Genomic DNA, 24,476 nt, shown 5'->3' on the forward strand with positions numbered 1-24,476 from the left:
CTCTCCTGACCTCAGCAGGCACCAGGCAAACATGTAGTACACATACATACATATGTACAGGCAAAACATTCACACACATACAACTAAACCAAAAACAGATGCCTTTAAAAATAAAAGATACTGCATATGAGATTCGTGCTGAGTCAATTTTAGATATTCTTGTCACAAAAGAGGTATTATATAAGGGTATGTCAAGTGCTTCACATAGTAACCTTTTTACTTTATGTGTCCCACAGTATTATGTTCTGTACTGTAAACATATACAATGAAAAACTGTGAAGTAATGGGCATGCATGTTAATTAGCTTGGTTTAATTACTATGCATATATGAAAACCTTATGTTCTATAAGCACATAAGCATTTTTGTCACCCAAAACTTAATAAAGCTGGAAAATTATCAAAAGACAAAAGAAGGGGAGAATTTTGGTGAGAAAAATGGACAAGGTTTTCCTGGTACACAGGATCCCCCGGTGTATGAGGTTCCCCCAGTGTACGGGGTTCCCTGGTGTATGAGGAACCAGACAAGGTTAACATTTCTTACTACAACAAAGGGCAGCCAGAGGGTAACGGGTAGAAACAGTTCTGAGAACAAACACTGTCAACCAAAAATTAAATATCTAGCAAAGCTAGCTTTTAAAAAAAAAACTTCATGAGAAAACCATATTCCCAGATTAAAAACAGTTGCTGGGACATGCTTTTGAAGGGTGCATCTTGTCCCTGAGCGCATCCCTGTCTTGGTTTCCTGGCTGCCATGGGATGAGCAGTCTCATGAATGACATGCTCTTATCATCATGCTATTCTGTCCCTCAGACCCAAAGCAAGGAAGCCAGTCAACTCTGGACCTCTGGTGTTCTAAGCCAAACACATATTTTCTCTTTAATTTTTCTTAGCACTTTGTCACTGCAATGAAACACATTAGCACGTACCATAGTTGCTTTGTATGACTGTTATGACAAATACCACAATTTGGTGACTGGAGACAAATTTATTTCCTTACAGTTCTGAAGGTCAGAAGTTCAAACACAGTTTTACTAGATTGAAATCAAGATAGGATGGGCATGCTTCTATGGGAGCTGGGGAGGATGGATGACAGAAATCCATTCTTGTGTCAACCAGCTTCTGGTGAGCACAGGTGCCCCTTGACTTGATATAGGTTGTCTCCAAATACCTCTGTTTCATCTTCACATCACCTGCTGTTTGAGTATCAACGCCCTATCCGACTCCTAGAAGGATGCTATGATGGCATTTATGGCACACCTTGGTAATCTACCATTATTTTCCCACTGTAAGATCCTCAATCATATCTGCAAAGTCTTTGCCATATAAGATTAGTATTTACAGGACCCAGAGATTCGGACCTGTTCTCTTTAGGGACCACTAGTCAGTCTACTACAGCATATTTAAACTCAAATGGTTGTCTCTTAGTATCCATAGGAGATTGATTCCAGGACCTTCATAAGATACTAGAATCCTCAAATAATCCAAGTCTTCTAGATAGAACTGTGTGAATTGTGTTTGCATATAATTTATGCATATCTTGCTATGTACTTAATAACACTCAATACAAGTGTTATAAAATATTTTATATTCATTGCTTAGCGAAAATATACATACTCCATAAGACACATTTTGTAGAATTTTTTTAAACGTTTTATTGATTCTTTGTGGATTTCACATCATGCATCCCATCCCATTCATCTCTCCATCCCTTTGTATCTGCCCTCTGCCCTTGTAACCCCCTCCCCAAACAAAATAAAATTTAAAAGAAAACCATCTTATCGGGGAAGCTGTAGGTATGTGTCACAGTGAGTCACAAAGTGTACCCTTTAGTCCATACATCTTCACTTGTACCCTTTTACTTATATCCCTTCACTTGTATCCCTTTTACCCCCATTGAGGCTTCAGTAATGGTCATGCCCACAAGGCAGGGCTGAGGGAGGAAGCTGAAGACCCAGGATTGAGAGGAGAGGCTTCTCTTGGTTCCAGGACTCTGGACGCTGGAGGGAGACCGAGCAGAATTCTCCAGAGAACACCGCCAGACTGCACCATACCTTTGCCAGACCCTGCAACCTATCCCTTCATTTGTAAGTTACCCCACAAAATAAACCTCCCTTTTAACTATGTGGAGTGGCCTTAATAATTTCACCAATATCTGGCGCCCCACATTGGGTGCCATTTGTAGTTGGAGTTTTCCTGCCTGGCCCACAGTCAGGACAAATCTCTCTCACCCGCCAGGCCCATAGACGCTCAGATCCAACCAATTAAACACACAGAAACTTACATTGTTTACAAACTGTATGGCCATGGCAGGCTTCTTGTTATCTACTTCTCCTATCTTAAATTAACCCATTTCTATTAATCTATACTTTGCCACGTGGCTCGTGGCTTACCATTACCTTACATCTTCCTTGTCATGGCAGTGGCTGGTGGTGTCTCTCCCCCAGCCTTCTACTTCCCATAATTCTCCTCCTCCTTGTCCCACCTACCCTATCCTTCCTGCCTGGCTACTGGCCAATCAGCACTTTATTTTACCCAATCAGAACAACACACATTTGACATACAGAACATCCCACAGCACATGTACATGTTCATTGCAATGAATTATTTGGTCTAGTTCTAGGCTTCTGCTACACTATCAGTACTGGGCTTTCACTGGGACTCCTCTTGGATACCTGTTGTTGCCCTGTGTCATGGAGGTCCTACAGCTTTGAATCTGCAGGACTGGCCCCTTCACATACTCCAGCAGTTCACAGATGGGGTGGATGCTGGGGTGGCCAACTCGCAGCCCTGGCTCTGGGCCTGGGTGGTAGCTGAGTTGGTCAGCCCACCAGCTCTCCATCATTCTCACCACCAGGGTGAGCTCTCCAGAACTTCTCCAGCTAGCTCACCCACTGCTACAAGCAACAAGGAGAAAGGGTGGGGCCAGTTCTCCTGCTCTCATGCCAGGGCTGGCTCACCCACACCCACACCATGAGGGAAAGCTCTACTTTGCTTCCCAGGCAGGTCCCAGTCTCCATTCTCCAGTGCTGCAGCTGGTGATGGGCAGGACCAGCTCTCCCACCTGCCTCAGGTGTCTACAGGGTAGGCGATAGGGCATCTTTCCCTTACCCACACTACCACGTGGCATATGAGGGGGTCACCTCTCCCACTCTGATGTCTGTACCCCTGCCAACAGAGGGAGCTCTGCATTTTGTAGAATATTTTTATGTGCAATTGGCTGGATATGCAGTTGTGATACACACACAGAAGGATGACTAATATTCATACATTAGATATGTGTTCCTCTAATAAAAACTTGAAGCTGTTATAACAGAAGCTCCCCATTATAAATTAACTTGTGGAGAGAGGGACTCCAAGACAGCATAGAGTGTGGGGCTCAGCTGTCCCAGGCTCCTAACTGGTGTCAGTCTTTCAACCATTTCCAATAAGGCACCAGACAAATGAAGAACCCGTGCTGGGGTGACGAAACCCACCCTGACATTTCTTCAGTGACATTGGGTAGGACAGAATTTCCCACATAAGTAGATAAGTCAAGTCTTGAGAGTAAAAATGTTTCTAGACATTACATTTTGGGATAGTTGTTATGCAAATATTTAGAAATGGGTACCAAAAGATGGACTGCTGATATAACAGAAAACCCAAATATGTGAAATTTCTGTGGGGGAACACATAGTGGTAAAATAATAATAATAATAATAATAATAATAATAATAATAATAATAATAATAAAAGCTCCCCAAGAAACTAGCTAGAGGATATGGGAAAATGTGAAGTTTTACTGGAAACTAAAGGTTACAACCAACTTTTCCTACTGACAGAAAGCCTGGCAACACTGCACTCTCTATTCACATAGAAAGAGAATTTGAGTGTTTGGCTAAGACTCTAGGTTTCGTGCTGAGAGTGTCAGCTTCTGTTAGCTGTCTGTTATAGCATGCTTCAAGTAAAGGGAACGAGACAGGGACTGTTGTTCTTGAAGCAACAGCCACAGGAAACAAGCCTGAACCATAATTTGCTGGTTGGAAAAATCGAAAAGCTGTGCACTCAGACTTAGTAGACGAGTCTGGAAGAAAGAGATGATCTCATGGCAAAGACCAACCCTAGAGCATTTCCAGTGAAAGATGATTTCAAGGTCAAGATAACAAGGCTTTATTAGTAATTAAAACCTCAAAAAGATTTTATCAGATGCCTAACAGACATATTGAAGAATCTTAGGTGGCACCTAGGCCCTGTCTACTAAACTTGTCAAACTTCTCCAGGCTATTGTGCCACAGCAACCAAATGCTCAGCCCAAGGAAATGCAGACCTATCTTCAAATATATAAGGGTGTAATATTTGATTACTCAAAAATAATTTGTTACATAAGAAACTCACACTTCAAGTCTGGTGATCTGATGGCCAAACCTCCTAACGGTCGTGCTGGAACTCTCATCCAATAACTGATGGAAGTGGATGCAGAGATCCTCGGCCAGGCCCCAGGTGGAGCTCCAGGTGTCCAATTGTCAAGAAAGAGGAGGGATTGTATGAGAGAGAATTGTTGAGACCAAGATTGGAAAAAGTACAGGGACAAATAGCCAAACTAATGCAAACACATGAACTATGAACCAAAAGCTGAGGAGCCCTCTGGATAAGTGAGACAGTTGAATAGCTTGAACTGTTTGGGAGACACCCAGGCTGTGGGACAGGAACCTGTCCTTAGTGCATGAACTGGCTGTTTGGAACCTGGGGCCTATGCAGGGACACTTTGCTCAGCCTGGGAGGAGGGGACTGGACCTGCCTGTACTGAATCCACCAGGTTGAGCTGAATCCCCAGGGGAGTCCTTGCCCTGGAGGAGATGGGAATGGGGGGTGGGCTGGGAGAAAGGTGGGGGCGGGGGAGGGAGGGGGAGGACAGGGGAACCCATGGCTGATATGTAAAATTAAATTAAATTATAAAAAAATTATACAAAAAAAGTGAACTCTAGTATCTTAAGCTGAAGAAGTTTAAAGTGAGTAGAGGTATTTAACCAACAACTTTCTCCAGAAAAAGGCACTCAATACCAACACTGAACTGTATAAAAACATCACTTCTTCTGAAAAAAAATCATTAAAAGCATATAGCCAAGACCCTGAGCTATTAATTGGTTGGCTAGTCTACACATCACATTTCACTCTACCTTTGGGACGCCAAGGGTCTTCCAGCTTGCAGAACATAGAAATTCGGTTCCTGATTCAATGCTGTGTGTGGTGGGCAGGTAACTGAGAACAGCCATACTTGAGGAGCCTGTCACTTGTCCCTGGTTTAGATGCTGAAATTCTGTATTTCAAGCCTGAGTCTGCTAAGAATAATAGCATGAGATTAAGGGGCTGGGAAGGGAGACTAATTTACATGTAAAGGGGATGTTCATTGCTGGGAAATTAATCTATGGCAACATACTCTAATATGGTCCTTAATGGTAATGCTTCCCAAGATTCAAGCCATCTTGGAGGCAGTGGAAGTGAATCTAGACCAAGTTTAACCCTAAATCTTATAAAGTCCTATGGCTTTTGCTTTTGTGTTTTAGAATGCCTGGTTGTCACATAAGTCCAGCCATTTTGTTAAAAGACTTATCGAGACCATATGAAGAAAGTCACAGGGAGAGTGGGAGGGTGATTCTTGACATTTCATGATGGAGGGTCAAGAAGAGTGGAGCCAGTGAGGAAGAGAATATTAGAATAGGAGAGACTACCTGAGTAGAAGACTATGTATCCTGAGCATTTCCCATGGCAGTGTCCGTCATGTAAGTGAGCCATCAAGTTCCAGCCCAGTCAAGTGTCGGAATGATTTCAAGCCTGTATAACATCCAAGATCTTGGGAAGCAGAACTGTCCAACTAAGTACAATCAACTCCACTGAATATGAAGAGATGAGGAAAAGGTTGTGTTTAAGCCACCATTGTTTGGATTGATTTGTTTGCAGCAATAATGACTCACTTATCATATACAAACTGAATATTCTAGAAGTCAGACTGACTATACTACATACATTAAAAAGCAAACTATAAACCACGGGAAACTACAGACATTTAAGTGGTTAATATCCTTAAAAGGACTCATTTTAAAATCTAAGAAAAAAGAGATCCAGGACAGGCACCAAAACTACACAGAGAAACCCTGTCTCGAAACAAACAACAACAACAAAAAGCCTCCAAGACTTCAAAAGAAATTTAGAAAAAGGACATATCACCTATTTACTCACAGTAGGAAAATAAAAATTACTAGTAAGAACAAAAATTTTCATTATTATTTAAAGGACCACTAATACTTAAGTGCTTTTGTTGAAAATGTAAAATAGCATCAGAGAATATTCTACATCTTAAAAATTTCTGAAAATATTCAAGTATAATGTTTAAAATACTGAGTCCTAAAAAGCATAATGTGTGTGTGTGTGTGTGTGTGTGTGTGTGTGTGTCTACATGTGTGTGTTTACATTACACACATTCAAAAATCCCAGTTAGGCTCTCTGCTCTCCTTTTCTCACCTCCGACATGACATTCTGGTCCCCCAAGCTCCACTTCTTACCAGGGACCTCCACATCCTCCCTGTCCCTTTGGGAACTCGATAGATTCCAGCCTGCCCTTCACCATGGACTCTCCTGTCAACACAGATGACCCTGAGATCCAAAGCCTTGCCATTTGGCTAGCTAGAACCCTTCAGTTGGCTGGCTAGAACCTTCCAGTTGGTTGGCTAGAACCTTCCAGTTGGTTGGCTAGAACCTTCCAGTTGGCTGGCTAGAACCTTCCAGTTGGCTGGCTGGATGGGACCCTCCAATTGCCTGGATGGTTGGCCTTGAAACCTGAGATCAATCCACATTGCTGAAGAAAGCTTGTTTTAAGCTCCTTGACCAAGCTGCTGAAGGCACATGACTAGAAAAGCTAGAAAACCTGGAAACCTTTCCATACCAGACAAATAGAAATGGAGATACTAAGCCTGCTATGAATGTGTCCCTCTTGAACACTGTAAACCCCTCTGCTGAAAGAGGAAAGGGGACTGGAAAATAAAAGTCAACCAACAAACTAACTCCAGATATGCAAATCCAAATGCAGAAATAAAAACACAACAAACAAAAGTAACACATCTCCTCCACAAACTACAGATCCCATAGTAATGGCCCTTAATGACAATGACATGAAAGAATTCAAAAAGATGATCTTAACTATGATCAAATAACTCAAGGAAGATGAGTGAAATAAGGAAGTCAATCCAAGACACGAAAACAGACTTTGTTTTGTTGTTGTTTGTTTTAAAGAAAACCCAAACTGAAATGATGTTGTTGGCAATGAAACCCTCAACTGAAAGCCTCACCAAATGGTTGGACTGTGTTCAAAGCGAAGAGTCGAGGATGGAGGAATACTTGGATCACTTAGTAAAGGTCAATGAGAAATTCAAAACAGAAATGAACAGAAGTGAGGAGACCCAGGGACATCATGAAAAGACCTAACATCTGCAGTGTGAGTGCAGAAGGAGAATGCCATAGCAAAGGCACAGAGAGTATTTTTTATCTATCTATCTATCTATCTATCTATCTATCTATTTATTTATTTATTATGTATACAGAAGAGGGTGCCAGATCTCATTGCAGATGTTTGTGAGCCACCATGTGAGTGCTGGGAATTGAACTCAGGACCTCTGGAAGAGCATTCAGTGCTCTTAACCTCTGAGCCATCTCTCCATCCCTGTACAAAGAGTATTTTTTTTTATAAAATCACAGAAGGCCGGGTGGTGGTGGTGTACGCCTTTAATCCCAGCACTCGGGAGGCAGAGGCAGGCGGATCTCTGTGAGTTCAAGGCTGGCCTGGTCTACAGAACAAGATCCAGGACAGGTACCAAAACCACACTGAGAAACCTTGTCTCAAAACAAACAAATCACAGAAGAAAATGTCCAAACCTAAGGAAAGAGAAGCCCATCCAGATACAAGAAAGCTAAATAAATGAGACCAGAAAAAGAAAATGCCCATGATGCATCATAGTTAAAGCATAAAAATACACAGAATAAATTAAGGGTATTGAAAGCTACAAGAAAGTAAGGTCAAGACACTTCTATGGGCAGGCACATCAGAGCAATACTTGACTATGCAGCAGCAGCTTTGAAAGCCAGCAGGGCCTGGAAAGATTCCAAGTCTTAAAAGATGGCAACTATGAGCCCCCAACTATTATACCCAGCAAAACTATCTATTAAAACTAAAGTTGAAATAAAAAAATTCCCACCGTAAGAAACAGAATAGGGAATTTATGACTATAAAGTCAGCTCAAGAGAAAATACTAGAAAGAACACATCAATCTGGAGAGAGATAAACACACCCCAAGAGGTGGCAGCAAGAATACAAGTGATGCCAGAACAGGCAATCAAAACAACAGCACAAAATCCACAAAATGACAGGGATTAATATGCATCTTTTCAACAATAACTCTGAATATTAGTGGTCTCAATTATCCAATTTATCCAAATAAAAATCCACAGACTAATAGACTGGATTAGAAGACAAGATCAATGGGCCTGGAGAGTTGGCTCCGCAGATGCAAGCACTGCTGTTCTTACAGAGGGCCAAGGTTCAGTCCCCTGCACCTACAAAGTGACTCCCAACAGTCTAACTCCATTTCTGGAGTGACCTGGAATCCTTTTCTGGACTTTGCAGGTATGAGGTATGTATACACACAGGCAGAACACTCATACACACACACACACACACACACACACACACACACACACATACACACATTTTTTAAAAGGAAGCAATATCCATCTTTTTGCTGCCTTCACATTACTATATGGCACCATCAATGGTAAACACCACCTTTGGATAAAAAAAATGCCAAAAGGTATTCCAAGGAAACGGAAGTAAGAAACAAGCAGGCAAAGCCATTCTAATATCTGACAAAATAGTCTTCACACCGTAACTAGTTGGAGGAACTTAGAAAGGAAACTATATATTCATTAAAGAAAAAACCAACCAATAGGACATTACAACCCTAAAGACATGCACACAGCAAACACAGAGGCACCTAATTTTATAAAAGAAACATGTTAGATCTAAAATCACAGACTGGCATAGTGATACTGGATGATTTCAATACTCCACTCTCACCAATAGCCGTCTGGAAATTAAATAAACAGAGAAAGTTTGGAGTTAAATGACACCATAAACTAGATGGGCCTAACATAGCTACAGAGCATTCCACCCAAAGAATAAATCATATTCATTCTTATTAGCCATCCATGAAACTTTCTTCTGAATTAACCACATAAAGCAAGTCTCAACAAATACAGGAAAAGTAAAAGAACATCCTGCATTCTTTTTTACTTCAAAGGAAGAACTCTAGATACCAACAACAGAAATTGTAGAAAGTACACAAACTCAAAAAAACCAAACAAACAAAAAAACTAAACAACACACTATGGAATGCTAATTTGACAAAGAAAAATTATAAATTCTTAGAATTGAATGAGAATGAAAACACAACATACCAAATCTATGGGACCTATTTAAGGCAGTCATTAAAGACAAGGTGTATGGCATCAAGTGCCCACAGCAACAATTTTGAGAGCACTCAACTTGAACTTAATGATGCACCCTAAGGCCTTATAAAATAAGAAAGAGGAGGAGGAGGGAGAAACACCTCCTAAAAGCAAACAGGAAGAGATAATCAAAACCAGGACTGAAATGAAATAGAAACAAACAAAAAATACAACAAAAAAAATTGATGAAAAAGAATTGATTCCCTGAAAAGATTAACAAGATTGACTAACCCTTAGCCAAATTAAGTAAGAGGGAGAGGATCCAAATAAATAAAATTGTAGACAAAAAAAATAAGACATTATAACAGAAACCAAAGAAATCAGAGAATCATAAGGACAAACTTTAAAAATCTATATTCTGCCAGGCGGTGGTGGCGCACACCTGTAATCCCAGCACTCAGGAGGCAGAGGCAGGTGGATCTTTGTGAATTCAAGGCCAGCCTGGTCTACCAAGTGAGTCCCAGGAAAGGCACAAAGCTACACAGAGAAACCCTGTCTCGAAAAACAAAACAAAACAAATCTATATCCCATCCTACTGGAAAATCTAAAAGAAGTGGATAAATTTCTACATATATATGGCCTACTAAAGCTAGATCAAGATGACACAAATAATTTATAATAGACCCAGAACATCCAATGAGATAGAAACAATCAAAAATTTCCCAACCAAAAAAAAGAAAAGAAAAAAAAAAGAAAAACCCCAGGGCCAGTCAGATGGATTCAACATAATTCTACTAGACCTTCAAAAAACTAACACCAAACTCCCTTATTCCATAAAACAGAAAATGAAAGAACATTTCCAAAGTCTTTTTTAAAAGCCATTATTATGCTAATACCAAAGCCAGACAAAGACATAACAAGAAAGAGATCTGTAGTCTAGTATGTTTGATAAAGATGGGTGCAAAAATTCTCAATTTAAAAACCTGCAAACGGGGTCTTATGGCTGGGTTGATGTCTCAGCCCCACTGCTGGGAGTCTTGCCTGGTTATAGAAGATGGCCAATTCCAGCTCCATATCTCCCCATTACTAAGGAACTTCACTAGGGTTACTCCCAATGACTGGTCCAACTTGAGGCCCACACCATGAGAGGGAGCCCACGCCTGACATTGCCTGGATGGCCAGGAACCAGAGGCTGGACAGCCCAGAGACTAAACACAACTGGGAAAAAACAAAGTCAATGAAATGATTCCTAATAATATCCCGCTGTACTCATAGATCAGTGCCTAGCCCAATTCTCATCAGAGAGGTATCATCCCAGCAACTGGAGAAGATGCAGAGATCCACAGCTAAACACTAGGTGGAGCCAGGAAACACCACGGAAGAGAGGGAGGAAGGGCTGTAGGAGCCAGAGGGTTGAGGACACCCCAAGAACACGGCCCACAGAGTCACCTAAGCAGGGCTCATAGGGGCTTCCAGAGACTAAAGTGGCAACTACAGACCCTCTGTGGGTCTGAGCCATGTCCTCTGCATATACGTTATGGTTGTGTAGCTTGGTGTTCTTGTGGGACTCCTGACAGTGGGAGATGGGGTGTCTCAGACTCTTTTGCCTGCTCGTGGGACCCTTTTCCTCCTGCTGAGTTGCATATCCAAGAGTATACTGGCAGTGCAAATTATACTTGATGGGTTTAAAAAAAAAAAAAAGAGTACACAGCATTGGGTGGGGAGGGAAGGGGGCATAGATCTAGGAGAAGTTAGGGAAGGGGTAAATATGATCAAATTATATGAAATCCATTATATGAAATTCTCAAAGAATTAATATGTAGTGATATTTTACTTGTGCTGAAATGTGGTGATATTTTATTTTTATGTTAATAAATAAAGTTTGCCTGGAGATCAGAGGTAACAGCAAGTCATAAACAGAAGTCAGGCAGTGGTAGCACACACCCTTATTCTGATCTTTTGGCAAGCAGGGTAACGAATAACAAAGATTGAAACAACTAAAATTGTTAGCATGGTAAGGGAATTATAACTATTTTTAGTTTGTCTTTCATGTTTTTCATTTTCCAAACATTTTTGTTTATCTGTGTAACAGTCCTGGCTGTCCTGGAACTCACTTTGTAGACCAGGCTGGCCTCTGAACTCACAGAGATCCACCTGCTTCCGCTTCCCCAGTGCTGGGATTAAAGGCGTGTGCTGCCACCACCACGCAGCCTTTTCAAAAGTTGTTTTTTTTTTAATAAGCGTGGATTACCTTCACATCAAGTAAAGAAGAACATTATTCTAATTATACTGCTTTAAGCTGTTGACTTAAGTAATTAAATTCCCAGCTAGAGTTATTTAATACAAGTCTATCTTTTGAAATTTCAGAGGGAATTTAGCGATGGCTTTGGCTCCACCAAGAGATGAGGGATAGAGCTAGACACTCAGATGTCAAAAGACAGTCGGAATACTCAGAAGCAGAACCTTAACTGAGGTCTCTAACTCGTTCTGGTCCTGTGATGCCTTTTAAAATAGTTGCAGCCACAGAGCTTCAGATGGGATGAGGAGCCTGCCAGAAAGGGAGTGGTGTGTGGAGAGGCTTATCTGGTGTACCTTACCTTTCCATTTGGAGTCTGAAACCTGGGACACGCGTGCTATGTTGTGTGATGTAACAGTTTAAAAAATTCTGCTAAGATAGTCCCCTAGGCTTTTCTGTCTCCTTTGAGTTTATGTCTGTTACTATATTTTCAACAGAATCACACACTAACCTGGGGATTAATTATTGACAATTTGCTTTTCTTTCAAAAATTTTCCCCCTTAACTGATCAGTGCATACAGAGTAAAAGCATTTAATGTATTTAGAGACATTGAAGAATTTTAAATTTATTGGTATTTAATCGATTCAAAAATAATTATTTGGGATTTGCCTTTCTGAAGTTTTGCTGTGGGGGAAACCCTTAGCTGAGCTTCGGTTGGATCTTGCCTCGGAAGCCACCTTTGTATTTCAAATCTCGGGACCCCAGACTAGCCCCCTCCTCCTTTCACTCAAATGTTTGCTTTGATACCTCATTCATTTGGAGAGAAACATAAATTCCTCCTCCTCCTCATGCTCTCAGGGTTTATGGGTACACGTCTTGACTTTACCTCCTGTAGAGAAGAGGTTATTCTTAAAATGCTTGAAGGTTTGGGTTCATCCATTGGCAACACCACACTTCTCTCTTCCTGTGGCTTGTCTTCCCACAAATAAGGGGCATGAGAATGCTGCACCTCATCCTCCTCTATTATCTGCAGGCTGTGGATAGGGGGTAGCGGAATGTCTGGTTCACTGTTTTTATGAAGGAAGGGCTCCGAGAAACCTTGATCCGACAGTTTCAAAGCTGGTATTACCAGGTTTTCCTTGTCACTCTTGTCCATAAACTACAGAAAGATCAAGAAAATAAACGTAATCATTATTCATGAATGAGCGTTTAAAGTTAGTGAATTAAATCCATTGCACGTTTGTCCTTCACATACTACCATTGACATTTGTAGGTTAGTACGTTCCGAACGTCCAAAGACTCCGAGAAATCTTATACTTGACTGAGACTTATCCACAATGTGATAAAGGAGTTGGTTTATGGAGCAGCGGTTTGCATATGTCTGGACTGCATAAATTGGTGACATGTTAAGGAAATCTGGGGGCTGTTGTTACATTGTCAGACCATCACCAATGTCCAGAAACAAGGGAAACTTTAGTATCAAAATGACACAAAGGGCAATATTGCAATTACATGATAAGATAAAGGGAAATGGAACAGCAAAACAATACAAAGAAAGGGACCATGAAGGCTAGCTTCTTAAGTTATATAAATTCAACGTTATACAAACATCTCTCTCTATCTTGCTTCCCTAACTCCTTTCTTTTACTTGAAAAAAAAATCATACATTATACATGCTGATTCTTCAACTGACATTTGGGAGTTGTGGAGCCTGATGGAAATAATTAAGTAGCATCAAAAAGCAGAGACAAAGTTTTTATTCTTTACTGATTTACATGACGATTTACTCCTTAATAGAAGGAAAAATTCTATGGAGTTAATTCCACTTTTTCCTGATTTCTATTATGAAATGTATACTTTATTACATGGACCGCGTTCACAGCATGGTAAGTGCTTCTGGTGGAAGCAAAAACATGTCTAGACCGTCTGCTTTGTGAGCTCATGCAGAGCTCCACGGGGTTCCCTCTTTTCTTCCTTCACACCTTCACCCCTCTTCCTTGCTCTGCACTCTAAATAGTCACTGCTTTGTCCGCAAGTCTGCTTCCATAGGGTGATGTAACTTAAAGATATCTAAGAGTACAGATATTGTCAGAAAAAAAGTAACTGAATAACTTTAGGGGTGCTTCTTGATTTGTGCCTGTCTTCCACTAAGGAATATTCCATCCCTTCATAGAATAATGACCATCAGAAAGTCTCTTGGGGCTGGGGAGATGGCTCAGTGGTTAAGAGCACCGGCTGTCTTGGCAGAGGACCCAGGTATGATTCCTAGCACCCATCTGGTGGCCCACAACCATCTATAACTCCCATTCCAGGAGAGATTTAGCCCTCTTCTGACCTCTGCAGGAACTAGGCATGAATGTGTTGCACATGCAGGCAAGACACAAAATAAAATAAATCTTTAAAAGAAAAAAGAAATTCTCTTACCTCATTTGAAGTACTATCAGATTTTCTATAATGGAAATCTGTTTTAAAAAATAATGAGTGCTCTGTTTTATTTAAATAACATTGAATTACTCACATGTATCTACACTGATATGCTATGATTATAATTTTTCTCTCACCAAGTAAAGAGTTATTAAAGCAGCTATTCCAACATGAAAAGTACCTTAGAGAAAACAGGCTGACAAGTTTCTAGGATGATAGGAGAGCAGATAAGAAACAAGAAAATGTATGTATATATGAACACGTGTGTGTGAACTGGTGTGTAATCTTTATATTGTTCCCCAGGTCCCTGAGCTATTTTACAGTCCACTAACAATGCACAAGGCTTTCCATTCCCTCACACCTGGCCAATGCATGTTCTCTTTTTGATATCAACCATCGGATGAGGTCTAAGATGACATTTTATCATGACTTTGATTTACATTGAACTGATGATTAGTGATGCTGAACATTTATTTGTCTTTCTCTTTGTAGAGTTTTATATACAAGTGCCTAAGCCATTTTTAATCAGGTTATTTAAATTTGATTTGTTATTGTTGTCAGTGAGTTGAAAAAATTCCTTATGTAGTTTGGATATTACCATTCACCAGACCCATGCTTCACAGATCTGTGGATCGTCTCTTCACTCACTGTTCCCTGTCAAAAGCTCTTGAGCAGGACACAGCCCGGCCATCTGTTTGTGCTTTGGGTATGTGCACTTTTGCTGACTCACTAAAGGAATTCTCACTTGCACCAATTGTCACTGAATTTTTCTCATATATCACCTGAAAAATCTTACAGTTTCCAGTCTCATCTAAGTCTCTAATTCTCTTTAATTCACTTTCTTTTTCAGATAGCTCATGGTTGATTGGCAAAATGAAACTGTGTTTTACATGATTTTATAACTTTCAGCTTTGTCAGATGTATTGATTAGTTCTAGCATGGTTTTCTTGTGGAGCCTTTCGGGTGTTACACATACAAGATCCTGTGCCTTCTACACGTCTGGGTCTGGACCCACAGGTTAGTTCTGCTCTCAATCTTGGTGATTTCTCTGCAGTGGGCAGCGGTCAGTGCAGAAACCCAGGGCTGGTCAGTGTGCTGAGAAGTCAGTGCCGAGTGCAACATTTATATCCACCCCCTCAAGGAGTGTGGAACGAAGAGTAGAGAGACTTTCAGAAGACGGTGTGTGTGTGTGTGTGTGTGTGTGTGTGTGTGTGTGTGTGTGTGTGTGTGTGTTGAAATGCTGTATGCTGGATCTAACGTGGGCATTGTGCTCACAAACTCATAGCAACAGGTTACTTATACAAGATCTGTATAAAATCAAGCCAGTCAACACTCCAGCGTGGATGGGGTAGGGCTCTCATAGGTTCTGCCCCTAGTTGGGGAGCTGTTGACATTGACGGTTGTTAGAGAAGGCACAATCATTTTTCTTTGGGTGTGTGGCTGCTGGTAGGCTGCCTATGTTCCCATGGATGTATACACACATGCAGGCAGGCAGCACCCACTGGGCTCATGACTTATTAAAAAAGAGACAATAACATGAAGTTGGGAAGCAAAGTCTTGGGAGGTCCAGACGAAGGAAGGGGAGATTTGGATTTGGATATAGCCAAGATATATACCATATACATTGTAAGTGAAATTATCAAAGGCTAAATAAAGATTCTAAAAATGTCAGGTCATGTCCTGTAAAAACAGAATTTTGCCATCTTCCTTTCTGAGTTGGATGGCATTTATCTCTTTTTCTTGACCAATTGCTCTATGAGGACTTCTAGTACTGTGCTCAATACAAGTCTCAGGGAATGACATGCTTGCCTTGTTCCGAGTTTAGAGAAAAACTATACATTAAAAATTGGGGGAGGGGCCAGGTATAGTGGCATGTGGGAGGCAAAGGCAGGTGGATTGTTTGAGTTTAAGGCCAGCTAACCAAGTAATTTTTTTTCTTTCTTCCTTAGATTTATTTTATTTTATGTATTTGAGTATTTTCTTGCATGTATGTCTGTACATCACATGCGTGCCTGTTGCCTGGGAAGGTCAGAAGAGGGTGTTGGATCCCCTGGAACTGGAGTTACAGATGGTTGTGAGCAGCCATATGAGTGCTGGGAACCGAACCCAGGTCCTTTGCAAGAGCAGCAGACTCTTAACCTCTGAACCATTTCTCCAGCCATATTTTATTCTTTTCTTAGTCTAGCTCAATTTGTCAAAATTATTTACCTTTTTAAAATGTAAACTTTATTGATGTTTTCTATTCTCTAATTGAAAAAACATTTTCTAATATGATCTTTATTTTCTCTAACTTTGAAGTTGGTTTCTGTTCTAGTTCTTAGTGGTATGAAACTAAGTTGTTTATTTTAGATCTTTTAATTCTGTGTATGTGTGTGTATGTGTGTGTGTGTGTGTGTGTGTGTGTGTGTGTGTGTGTGTGTGTGTGCTGTAATACTGGAAGCTTCAGAAATACTAAAAGGAATCAAGTCATTAGATGATCCATTGGATATGAAAAAATAGAATATAAAAACCTTCTGGAAAGCTGGGGTAGTGGTGGCGTACCCCTTTAATCCCAGCACTCGGGAGGCAGAGCCAGGTGGATCTCTGTGAGTTCAAGGCCAGCCTGGTCTTCAGAGTGAGATCCAGGACAGGCATCAAAACTACACAGAGAAACCCTGTCTCAAAACACGAAAACAACAACAACAAAACAAAACAAAACAAACAAACAAACAAACAAACAAAAACACTTCTGCTTTTGTAAGTGAAAAACAGAATACAAAAAGCCCCACAGTAAAAGAGAGAGATCCTATACTATGTTTTCTCCATATGCAATACTGAAGAGAGAGTCTGTGATTATCTTCCACTTAAAACATGAGAATCAGAACTGTGGAGGTTTGTGGGTGGCACGGTGCTTGCCTAGCGTGTGTGAGGCCCTAGGTTTCATCTTTAGTGTTGGAATCGAACAGTAGAAATGGCACTGAAAAGAAGCTTGCATCATGACGTAGTGTGGTTGAAGATGCCAAGTTAGTGCAGTGACAGAGACATGAGCAGGCACACATCTGTATATATGGCACACACAGCAGGAGGAAATGGAAATAGCTTGGGAAGATGATTAAGTTGCAGTAAAAGTCTTGAAGCATTAAATTATATTACATACTCGAATTAAAGACTTTAAAGATATATGACCATGTGTTTAAAGACAGTGGTATACTTCCACTTGCTTTCTGAATAAGTTTGAGAGAGATGTTTAGGTGACAGTGTAAACACCACTTTTCATTAACTGAATCTCTTACTGAGAATTTGTGATTAAGTTCTCAAGTTGGATACAAATTGAATTCCCCTCCACCACGATTTCTCTCTCTTTCTGCCTGTCTCTTTCTCTTTGTCTCTCTGTGTCTCTGTCTCTCCCCCTCTCTGTTACACACACACACACACACACACACACACACACACACACACACACCCTACCTTAACAGTTCTACAGTTCAAAATGCTTAACAAAATGTCTTTATGAATATCACAGTTGAGATTTAAAATTTTTCTACCTTTAACGAAGCAAAGAACCATTACAATGTTTTCAACTCCTGAGGTTGGAGAAACGACTCAGCAGTAAGTTAACGACTCAGCAGTAAGCACACTGACTGCTCTTGAAGAGGATCCAGATTCCTTTCCCAGCACCCAGTGATGGCTCACAACCACAGGTAACTCTAGTTCTAGGGGAAATGATGCTCTCTGATGGCCTCTGAGGGTACCAGGAATACACTTGGTACACAGGTATGTGTGCAGACCAAACATCCACACACATAAAATAATTTTAAAAGTTAAAAAACTCTTAATGGGGTCTAAAACTTTTCTTTGAAATTCTTACAAAATACAAATGTAATTGGTACAATAATAAAATATATATTTGATGTATGACAAAAATAAAATCCATTTAAAACAAGTTAGTAACTTTTATAACGCCTTGCTTTAATTACCTTAATAATAAACATAAAAATAAACATGTTTTTTTTCTTACCATGTGATGCATTTTCATGCTCTCCTTCCACTAGACTATAATTTTGTTCAGATACTTCAGTCAAACTAACTTCCTAGACACACACAGAAAGAAAGAAAACATGTTGGGCACAATACTTAAAGAACTAAAATGTTTCTGCTTTCATAATTTTATTTAATGAATATCATTAGTTTCTATCATAAAACTCACATAGATAAGAACACAAAGTTAATATACACATTTTTTTTCTCTAAATTTACGGAGGACAAGAAGAAGTTGGTGAGAAAGTCAATCCAAGGAGCATGATTTCAAGAGCAGTTGCTGCTCCTGAGAGAAGACGCTCGAGAATGGAGACTTTCACCTCCTAAGTCAGGAATTAAAAGTAGAAGAGACAGAGAGGCCAACAGCAATGTTAACTGTGTAACCAGAGTGGGAATACCAGGGGATGTATTTTCATTGGACTACATTATGGCCTATGTCTTTAAAATTATGTATATATTTACAAAAGTCCAAGGAAATTTGTAATGTATGATGACATTGAACTTTTGTACCTTTAAAAATAAGAGTACAAGTCCACCTCCTCTAATGACTGTTCTAAGTTTCTCCAAAATATTCGGTCTATATTAGTACAAAGTAACTAATTTAACACCCATAACATTATACTGCTGCCCAATTATTACAGGGAAATTGTAAAACATAAAAAATATCAACACAGTATGACTAGTATTTCAGGGTTATGATCTCAGTAAATGTTTTATCTGAGCTAGGAATCCTTTATTTATTAACCAAAATGTATAAGTTAGGTTGCACATCTAAATTTCAAATACATTTTTAAAAACCATTGCAGTTCAACAATAAGGCAAAAGATCCCATTTAAAATTTGTTGAAAGATTTGAATAAATATTTATCCAAAGAAGATATACAAATGGTCGGTGAGTGTTTGAAAAAAGTGTTCACACCATCCATCATCAGAAAAACGTAAACTAAAGATGCTGTGAGTCAGCAAATTTGAATTCACAGTAATGTCAGTAACATTAGGACTAGCAATAATAACTATGTGGAAAACCAACCAGTAGCTGAAACTCAAAACCATCCCACATTCATATTGGAATAGAAGATAGCAAAGCTGCTTGTAGAAATAATTTGGCAATTTTTCAGAACTTTAAACTTGGAATTGCCATTTGACCCAGCCCCTGGTCATGGGCATTCATGAAGGAAAATTAGAAACATTTGTTCACACAAAAATGTCTATGAGAAAGCTAAGTATTCTGGTCTACATCTGTGATCTGAGAACTTGGGAGGCTAGGGCAGAAGAACTCCAAGTCTGAGGTTCATCTGGGAAACTCAGCCTATGTAGTGAAACCCCATCTCAAGGAAACAACAGAAGTCTGCACATGGAAGTCCACAGCAATATCCTTCACTATAGCTCAATAGTATATACAACCCAAATGTTCATCAGTGGATGAACACATAAATAAAATGCATCTGGAAACAAATGGAATGCTGATATATGCTACCAACAAGAAAGCACGCGGAAAACATTATGGTAAGAGAGAAAAAAGTAAGCTACAAAGAACCACATATTTATATATAATTCCACTTTTATGCAATGTTTGGAATGGGCAAATGTATATTTAAGGAAATAGATTGGCTGCTGCAGAGGGCAACTGGAGAACTGAGAAAGTATTGACTCATGGTGTTGGGCTACTTCTGTTTAGAAATAGTAAAAATGTTCTAAAATTGATTGCGGTAACAGATATGCAACTTGGTGGACAGGCTGAATGCCACTGAAAGGTAGACTTTAAATTGGCCAATTAATTCAACCTTATAAATTATGAGTAAACACTTACCAGGTGGTACATTGCTAATATAGAAAAGAATATGAACTGTGAATAGCATTTTATTTAATGGTAATAAGCAATTATCTGATCAAACATTTTACATTATCAGAGCATGTTTCTATTAAACAATGTAGTACATGTTACAGATGAGAGAAGGCATTTTGTCAGTTACCTCAGAATCTTGGGTAGCCACTTTTGAAGTAATAAGGTTTTTCAAGTACTCAGCTTTCTCAATCCATGTGTTCAGATTTCTATACTCCTTTTTCATTTTTTCCAACCTAAACAAAGCAATCAACTACAGATGAAAAAAAGCAAGTGGCAGAGGTGTGTGTGTGTGTGTGTGTGTGTGTGTGTGTGTGTGTGCGCGCGCGTGTGTATCATAGGGTAAAATTCACAGAAGAATAATACAATATGTTCCATTGATAAGAAGTTCCAAAAATGAGAAACTAACAGTGTAATATCTAAGGACACAGTTAAAGGAAATGATTACAACAAAAATGAGGGTCATGGGTATACGAAATGACTAAGGAGACAGATGCCTCTCATAAAGGCAGTTATGACATTAGTGATAACGATGTAGTTATTATGCAGGTAATAACTTTACTATTATTTAAGCTTTATAAACACATTTCAAAAATTATTCAATTATGTATGCTTGGTGTTTTAATTGCCTTATTTTGATTAGTTTGGGCTGCAATAACAGAATACCATACATTGGGTGGATTAGACAAGACATTTATTTCTCACAATTCTCAAGGCTAGGTTAGGATGTCTAATACTGAGATGCCAGCTTGCCCAGATTCCAGTGAGTGTCTCCTGGCTTCCGGTGGCCATCATCCTGCATCCTCATAGTGGAGGGATGGATACCATGTCTTCTCTTTTTGTAACTTTTATAAGCACATTGATTGCATTACAAGGACTTCATCCTCAAACCTAATCTAACACCAATTATTTCCCCAAAGCTCTACCTTTAAATATTGTTACAGCAGAGATTAAAACTTTAACATATTAATTGAGAAAGATGGTGGTGTAACTCAATGATAGAGAGCATTTGCCTTAGAATGCTTGAGGCCCTGTGTTCAACCCCCAGCAACACAAATAATAACAGTAAGAATTGGGGGCGGAGGCTGGTCTACCACTATATGTCCATGCTTTTCGTCACTGAATGTATATATAATAGTTTTTCAACAAAGCATGTTCTCCCCTTTAAAAATATTCTTGCTTCTTAACTGACATGATGGACAGTATAAGGGGAATTGCCATGTGCTGCTGGAGTTCACTGAGAGGATGTGAAAGTGGGAAGTCTGGGGATGACAGAGGCTACAGAGGCAGCGCAGGTTCTGAGTCTTTTCAGATCCCTGCAGAAAGGAAGAACGTGGGTAGCAACCAGCAGCCTGTGAGTGACATTTGTAACAAACCTCATAGCAAAGTATTTAAAGCTTCCTTTAAAACCAAAAAGTCACAATAGAGGACTCCCATATATAAGAATTCAGGGAACACTGTATTAGGCCACAATATTTCCTAACTACTTTTCTCTTCAAAAGTCTAATTATAGAACTCCCCATGTATTTATCCCCAAGGATGGCCATGAGACTTGCCTTGACCAGTGGATCACCATTAATGCAACATAAACATAAGTATGAGGCAGACTTGCACAGTGGTACATGCCCCTCTTCAATGCTGATTTCAGGATGCCATTCTGTAATGAAGCCTGGACAGCCTACCAGAAGCCACAAAGAAAACTCAGGGCCCAGCTCTTAGCTGGAACCAACTGGGAAGACACAAAGAAAACTCAGGGCCCAGCTCTTAGCTGGAACCAACTGGGAAGACACAGGGAAAACTCAGGGCCCAGCTCTTAGCTGGAACCAACTGGGAAGACACAGGGAAAACTCAGGGCCCAGCTCTTAGCTGGAACCAACTGGGAAGACACAGGAAAAACTCAGGGCCCAGCTCTTAGCTGGAACCAACTGGCAGATAGATGAGCAAAGCTTTCTTGTGTTTCATCTATTCCTGCTGTCATCTGACTGTACAAATGAACCCAGCCAAGAAGAAAAGATAAAAAAGGAAGTCTACAGAAACTTGCAATAGACCTCCATTCAGGGTGGTTCTCAATGCAGGATTAGACAACCAATGCATTGCTTTGAAGGGTAATCAGAAACCAACCTAAGAACCAGGGGTGGCTAAAGGAAAACGGCAATCCGGCATTCACCCATCCTTCCCTATGGGAAATGTTAACACTGGGCAACCAAGAAGGAGATTTATAAAATTATTCCATTTAATAAATAAAAACAAAGTGGTAGAATTAGAATAACACCATTTTGATAGTGTATTTTCAGAAATGCAGTGTGGATTCTAACAAAAACTAACAAATTAAAAAAACTTGCAAAGGTGATAAATAAATAAATAACAAAGGCAAACATCACATGTTGCATGATAAAAGAACCCAGTATCAGTCTTACCAAAGAAATTATACTAAAATGAGCTGACTCTTGCATTATGTGTCCCGTTTGGGGACATGCAAATGACAGAATAGATTAAGTCTCAATATAAGGCTGGAGTCAACAAAATGCAAGGTGCTGCCTTTAAACATCATCAGTAAGGGATTACTGCTCAGTATATGAATGTGGGGAGCGCAAACACTCTGTCTGTAGCAACCATTGCTATTCGGAGCCTAGATCTGATAACTCTGACCTCTGGCTCTCCTGTAAGTCTGTGCTTAGTGTATTTTTTTTCACTGTTTGCTCTTAGGGTGTGTGTGTGTGTGTGTGTGTGTGTGTGTGTGTGTGTGTGTACACTGTATTTGGAACTTTGTAGTATGAATTTGAGCGTCTTGTGGGTGTTTTTCTTGGAGAAGGTGTGCATTTACCTCTGGCAGCCTACTAGGCTAAGAACCCCGGTAACTCAGATCGCCTCAAAGCATCCGAGATTAAGAGTAGAGTGATCGAACCTGGGCTTCCATTCTCAGGAAGATCAGTGTTTTATAGGCTCACTCTTACTTCTAACTCCAGAGTAGGGACCAGTGGTATGGACCAGTGGTGGGTAACTAAGGCAGCTAGGCCATGGCATTGAGACACAGTCTGCCGTAGCTCACTGTGGTCCAAGTACAAGTCTGGGTATTATGGAGCTCATTGTCTTGGGATACGCTGACCTCTGGCTTTTGTTGCTTCATGGCTGCATGTCTACCTTAGCTCTGTTCAGCTTTTTACCATCTCGGCTGCCGCCAAGTCCTTGAAAATGATGGCACCAAACAACAGACTCAACATCCCTGGACCTCTGTATTTCCTGGAATCTTGGATCAGCAAATACTCACTGCTTTTATAATTCATTGCTTTCGAACAAAATTTCAGAATCTATTTCATCCAGATTTTGTTGTCAATGTTATACAGTGAGATAGTCTGAAATAACGTAGGAGAACCTACATAGAAAGTGAGTGTGTGCACATATTAGTTATCCATCTTCATAAATTCATTAACGTGAGCTGGATGACCAGAGGACACACCTTTGTCCTCTAATCTGACATCTTGCCTGTTTAGCCAAGACTCGTTGAATATCTACTGTATGTCATGTATTCTCTAAGTACCAAATACACAATGGTATGTTTCAAGGACCATGCAATCTTTTCTTTAAAAAAAAAAAAAAAAACAAACCCAAACCTTAAGAATTGAATGGTTAAAGACAGAAAACGGTAGATGAACACATATTAAATTATAAGTCATGAAATGCACTTAGCCAGTGTCATGATGCTGGATCTCTTCACCAGAATTAGGAGAAATAAATGTACATAGATTAAGCCACAATGCCTGTGGGAATTTACAGAGGTCTGGTCTAGTTAGCACAAAGATTACTATGACCAAGGATGAGAAGCCAAGGCGGAGGAGGTGGGTAGAAAGGGAGGAAATGTGCAAAGCCATGGAAATCCCATAACTGAGGGAGAAAGTAACTGAAATCCAAGCTTGAATTAGCTCAACAGCAGATTAAAAAGAGGACGAGCCAGTGAGATGGAGCGTGAGCCAAAAGGAACCGACAGAGAAGAGGCTGAGGAAAAAGAGCTCAGGAGACAGAGAAGAGACGTGCATGAAGGAAGCAACTTGTTTCCTTTCTTATGAATGGGTTTTCACCTCTTTTTCTTACCATAATAAAGTCCTAATTTGCTGAGAAATAGTCAATGGACACATGAAACAGTGTCACAATGAGCATTCCTGGGCCAGGGGGAAGCCTGTGGTTCAACATGGGGAATCTGGAATGGCACAGACTACATGTAATGAAGTAAATGAAGTGTGGCTCGTTACCTTTCCCCGGGTTTCTCACGGAGTTTCTCAAGTCGCACCGCAGCGGATGGCTGGCTGGCTTCAGCAGACCCGATGGTGACGTTAAGTTCTGGGGATAAGAATGCTGGGTATTCTACTCGTTGTGGAGTGATGACATTTCTGAAAAATGGTAATAGAGCTGAACGCCAACGTTATATAAAAGCACATCCCCCAAGTCCCCCCACATCGCTGCTGCTTTGAACTGTTTTCTTGTACCAGC

General features: G+C 40.1%; 1 protein-coding gene across 1 annotated transcript in view; it reads right to left on the minus strand.

The window, feature by feature from the left end:
- Window positions 1–24,476, minus strand: part of C2cd6 (C2 calcium dependent domain containing 6) — a 93,102-nt gene that overhangs the window by 40,628 nt on the left and 27,998 nt on the right. Inside the window, exons 9-11 of the mRNA XM_036172996.1 lie at window positions 24,239–24,376; window positions 20,122–20,227; window positions 12,595–12,867 (exon numbers count right to left, since the gene is read on the minus strand). Coding sequence (XP_036028889.1) covers window positions 12,595–12,867; window positions 20,122–20,227; window positions 24,239–24,376 — 517 coding nt within the window. The remainder of the gene's footprint in view (window positions 1–12,594; window positions 12,868–20,121; window positions 20,228–24,238; window positions 24,377–24,476) is intronic.

The sequence above is a fragment of the Onychomys torridus genome, chromosome 23 (genome assembly GCF_903995425.1).
Source record: "Onychomys torridus chromosome 23, mOncTor1.1, whole genome shotgun sequence".
NCBI lineage: Eukaryota > Metazoa > Chordata > Mammalia > Rodentia > Cricetidae > Onychomys > Onychomys torridus.